The sequence below is a fragment of the Nicotiana tabacum genome, chromosome 10 (assembly GCF_000715075.1).
Source record: "Nicotiana tabacum cultivar K326 chromosome 10, ASM71507v2, whole genome shotgun sequence".
Classification (NCBI taxonomy): Eukaryota; Viridiplantae; Streptophyta; class Magnoliopsida; order Solanales; family Solanaceae; genus Nicotiana; species Nicotiana tabacum.
Window position 1 is genome coordinate 115205763 of NC_134089.1, and position 3383 is coordinate 115209145.

Sequence of the window (3383 nt, forward strand, 5' to 3'; positions counted from 1 at the left end):
ACTAAAATTAAAAAATCGGACTGAACTAAACTTATTTCAGTTACTACTTTTACTAAACTGAAAACCAAATAACTGAACTGAATTTGTTCAAACCGAATTGAACAGACCGAATACCCACCCCTAGTTGGCTCTAATCAAGAGAAACAACAATTGGAATATTATTCAATTGTTCCTTGAGAAACAAAAATATTTTTCTGAAAATCTTCAGAAAATTCAAGATCTACTGCAATGCCTTATACTAATTGGGCAACATCTTTTTATATAAGAAAATTTCATGATAACTTCTCGGTTCGGTGCTAGATTTCCATAGCAAATCTAGATTTAACATTTGCAGATATGAGAATTCGTCATTCTAAGTTTGGATTTCGTCGATTTCGACATGACAAATCAAGACTTGGTGCATTGTCACGCAATACTTCTTTGTGTGTTTTCTTTGCTTTATCACCTCATAATTTTTTTTGCTTTTCTGAGAGAAATTACATGGTTAATATCAGGTAAAATGCACTTATCATACTTCCTCTGTAGGCTATCCCAATTTATATAACACTTTTCTCTTTTCTAACAATTGATCCTTTTAATTGTGACAATTTATTGGGACGTAGTTTCACTTTTCAAAATACAATTTCGAGCCCCTTTGGCTAAGCTAACAATGTTGCTTAGTTCGAGAAATGCTTTTGTTCAAAAGTATTATTCGAAAACGTACTTTGTATGGTAGGATTTGTGTTTGACTTTTTCATTTGAGTAGTGCTTTTGATAAAAAAAAATTATATTTGGCTATTCTTTCCAAAAAGTACTTTTGAGTTCTGAGTATCAAATTACAAATAAGAAGTAAATGTTCAATTTGCAATTAGTATGATTTAAGAAAGAGAATAATATTTAAATATTTATATAAAGAAATTCAATAAAATATAAAAAAATAAAGTAAAAATATAAAAAGATTTTTATTTTATCAATATAAAATATTGTTGTTCCAAAGAAATAATATTGATTATCTGGTAACATTTATTGTTTACATGATGATTTAAATATATAAATACATCATTTAATATAAACAAAAACTCCATTTTTATAAATTACTGTATAAAAGAAGAGATCTATTTATAGTTGAAAGACTATTCCAAAGAGGAAATAGGAGAAGAGAATAAAATTATGGAATAAGTAAAAAAAAAGAAATGTTAATAGAAGAAAAAAGGAAAAGGTTAAAATAATGAGAGATAATTTGAAAAATATAAATTAATTTTAAGAATATTTTTGTCTTGAATAAATTAACTTTCTGGTTTTGGTTCTTGGAAAAAGCTAAAATTTGTAGTTTCTCCTCAAAGTAGAAAAACTCTAATGCTCAAAAGCACTTTTTCATTTCGGTTAAATATTTCAAATTTTCAAAAAAAACTTTTTAAACAAAAAAAAATACTTTTAGTCTCCTAGAAACTTAGCAAATAGTCTTTTATATATTTTGGAAGTATGTAAAAAAGTATTATATGTCACAATAATTAATAATTCAAAATGATTAAAGGACAAACAAAATTTTGACTCTCAAAATCCGAAAAATATCACATAAATCAGGACGGAGGGAGCACTATGTGCTTAAGGTAGGAAAAAAAATGATGAAAAAACAACAAAGATTATTGCACTCTCATTGAAGCCTTTAGCTACAAACTTTTCAGGTTTCGGGTGCACTCTCATCGGAGCCAATAATTAATAATTCTAATACTGTGCTGAGTTTGCTGGCCAAATTATCATCCGTTTCTTATCTTTTTGGTTGACAAGACACATATCTATCAATTCTATAAATTTCAGGTTTGATTTCTAATAGGGACCAAGAATTCTAGTACTTTAGATTTTACCTAAAGTTCTAAATTTAGAAGTCTATAAAGTAACATGCTATATGCTTAGAGCAGTATGAAGAAGAAAATTAACAAGCCATCGAGATCTCACAGTTGACAAAGCATTTATTAATAGAAAACATAATAAAAATATACCCTTCAATCGGAAAAAAATAGAAATCATAAATAAAATACAACCCTCAACCAAAAAAAAAAAGCAAAAGAAAGGAAATAAAATTCTAGCTCTACATAGGAATCCCTAACCTATTGGAATAGCTGTGGAACCACTCGTTTTATCCACTTATTATTGAAAATCCTTATCTTATAGAGCTATATTACTGATATGCAAAAGCATATTCTTAAAGCATGTTATAAGTTACGCGCCAACGGAATCTGTCTTCTTCTTTGTCTTCGTAGAAAGTGTAGGCCTTGAGATTTCCATCTATTTCTAGCCGAAGGTATGTTAAAGTTGTGTTGATTTTAGTGAACGCCATAACATGGGAATTTCTTGTTGTTGATTTAGCCAATCTGTAGTCCAACTTCACCCTTTGATTTCCGCTGTTCAATTTTATTGATTCCAAAGTGCTATTTTTGAAATCAAACCAAGCTAATTCCACGGCAAGCTTGGTTCTGTTATAGATACCGAATATTTTCGGTTTCACTTCCAAGCTGTAAGGCCCGTTTACGTTCTTTTTCATGGAGGCCCGGCTCACAAGCTTATTCGGGCCTGACAAGCGGAGAGATTGGCCCACTAAAAGAGTGTCGGTGGGATGGTCGAAACTCTGCCAAATGAATTTTCCCTTTGAGTTATGAAGGACAAAGTTACCATTTGGTAACAACTTGAAACCAGTGACGCCTTTTTTAGCTGTGTTTGTTTGCCAAGCAATTCGACCATTAGCTTCTGCCAAGACAAGATTTCCATCTGTTCCTAAAGAAAAAGTGGCATTTTCCTTGACAGGATTTCCCCTATTAGCTTCCCATACCCAACGCATTAGAGATTCGGAACGGACAGTACCCATGCGCAAAGCTAGTGTCCATGCATTAGGGGTAGTGTTGTAAAAACAGAACTGGAATGGATTAGTGAAAATTCCAGAGAAAACACGATAATCTGCTTGGTATTCGACAACAAAAGGTCCTAATTCACCTTCATTGACGAATTTGAAGGTGTTTTCAACTGGGACTTGGGCAATTGAAGAAAATATTTGGCAGAAAAGAAAGAGAGAGGCAACAAGTGTAGTAGGCAATGAAGGAGACATGTTTAATTTCTTCTTTTAGCTGTTTGATGATATGATCCTTAGTTTCTTGCTATCCGTATTTATAGATGGATGGCGATGGATAATTAATTAGTTATTATGAATAGTACTGTTCATCCGTATCTTTTAAATTTTTGCATTGACAAGATTATAATGCACAAGTTGGCGCAAATGTAGTCAATTCAAAACCGGTCAATGTTGAGGTGCTGTCTGCATATGGTGTACAGGAGCATAAGTATGAGTTTACCTTGTGCGTGGATATATGCCTTAAAACACTGTCCATTTTAAATTCGAAGACGAAAGAAAT

At 31.6% G+C, this 3383-nt stretch overlaps 1 protein-coding gene across 1 annotated transcript; it reads right to left on the reverse strand.

Moving 5' to 3' along the window:
* Positions 1-1952: 1952 nt before the first annotated feature.
* Positions 1953-3110, reverse strand: LOC107816645 (epidermis-specific secreted glycoprotein EP1-like; the record flags this gene model as incomplete). The annotated part of the gene is given in 1 exon segment (NM_001325979.1): positions 1953-3110. A coding segment is annotated over 1 exon segment (897 nt). The 3' UTR covers positions 1953-2182.
* Positions 3111-3383: the final 273 nt, after the last annotated feature.